Source organism: Calidris pugnax, unplaced genomic scaffold (assembly GCF_001431845.1).
Source record: "Calidris pugnax isolate Ruff unplaced genomic scaffold, ASM143184v1 scaffold186, whole genome shotgun sequence".
In the NCBI taxonomy this organism is placed as follows: Eukaryota; Metazoa; Chordata; class Aves; order Charadriiformes; family Scolopacidae; genus Calidris; species Calidris pugnax.
The window spans coordinates 1281495-1282222 of NW_015090994.1; the positions used below are offsets into that span (position 1 = coordinate 1281495).

The 728-nt window shown below is 76.6% G+C and overlaps 1 protein-coding gene across 1 annotated transcript in view; it reads right to left on the reverse strand.

Moving 5' to 3' along the window:
• RRAS2 (related RAS viral (r-ras) oncogene homolog 2) overlaps positions 1-468 on the reverse strand; it is a 62077-nt gene extending 61609 nt beyond the window's left edge. The window contains exon 1 of the mRNA XM_014954845.1: positions 144-468. Coding sequence (XP_014810331.1) covers positions 144-248 — 105 coding nt within the window. The 5' untranslated portion in view covers positions 249-468. The remainder of the gene's footprint in view (positions 1-143) is intronic.
• Between the last annotated feature and the right edge of the window lie 260 nt (positions 469-728).

The following is a 728-nucleotide window of genomic DNA, read 5'->3' on the forward strand; positions in this document are numbered from 1 at the left end:
ATCCGCCGCCGCCGCCCGGCCCCGGCCCCGGTCTCGGTCTCGGCCCCCCCCGCGCTGAGCGCCGGGCAGCACCCAGGCCCCGCCGCCGCGGCCGGCCGGGCGGAGCGGTTCTCCCCCGCACCCCCGCCTTCAGGGCCCCTCACCTGGATGAACTGGATAGTGAGCGCCGACTTGCCCACGCCGCCGCCGCCCACCACCACCAGCCGGTACTTCTCCTGCCCCGGGCCGTCCCTGCAGCCCGCGGCCATCGGGGAGGCGAGACGAGCCGATGGCGGCAGCGCCGCCGGGTCCGCCGCTTCTCTCTCTCTGCCTCCCTCCCTTCTCCTCCTCTTCCTCCTCCTCGGTTCACCGGGGCTGAGCACCCGCAGGCCCCGCCGCCCACCCTGTCCGCCGCCGGCAGCGCCCCGCCGTGCGGAGGGAACCGAGCGGAGCGGAGGGAGCAGCGCCCGCCCCCGCAGCCAGGCAGCCGCCGATACAAATGGCCGCCGGAGGGGCGGGGCCGGCCGCACCCCTTCTCCTTGGCAACCCCCAGGAAACTGGGGACACCCCCACACACATTTTTCGGACCCTCCCGAGTCGCATGCAGCTAAGGGGGGGGGGGGGGGGGGGGGCGGTGCGCGGCTGCGGCTCCTCCGCTCCGCACCGCACCGCACCGCGCTGATATCAAGGTGGCAGCCCCTGGGGCCACCCCTCCGCCCCCCCGCCTTGCCCCCGGCCAGAGAGCGGAA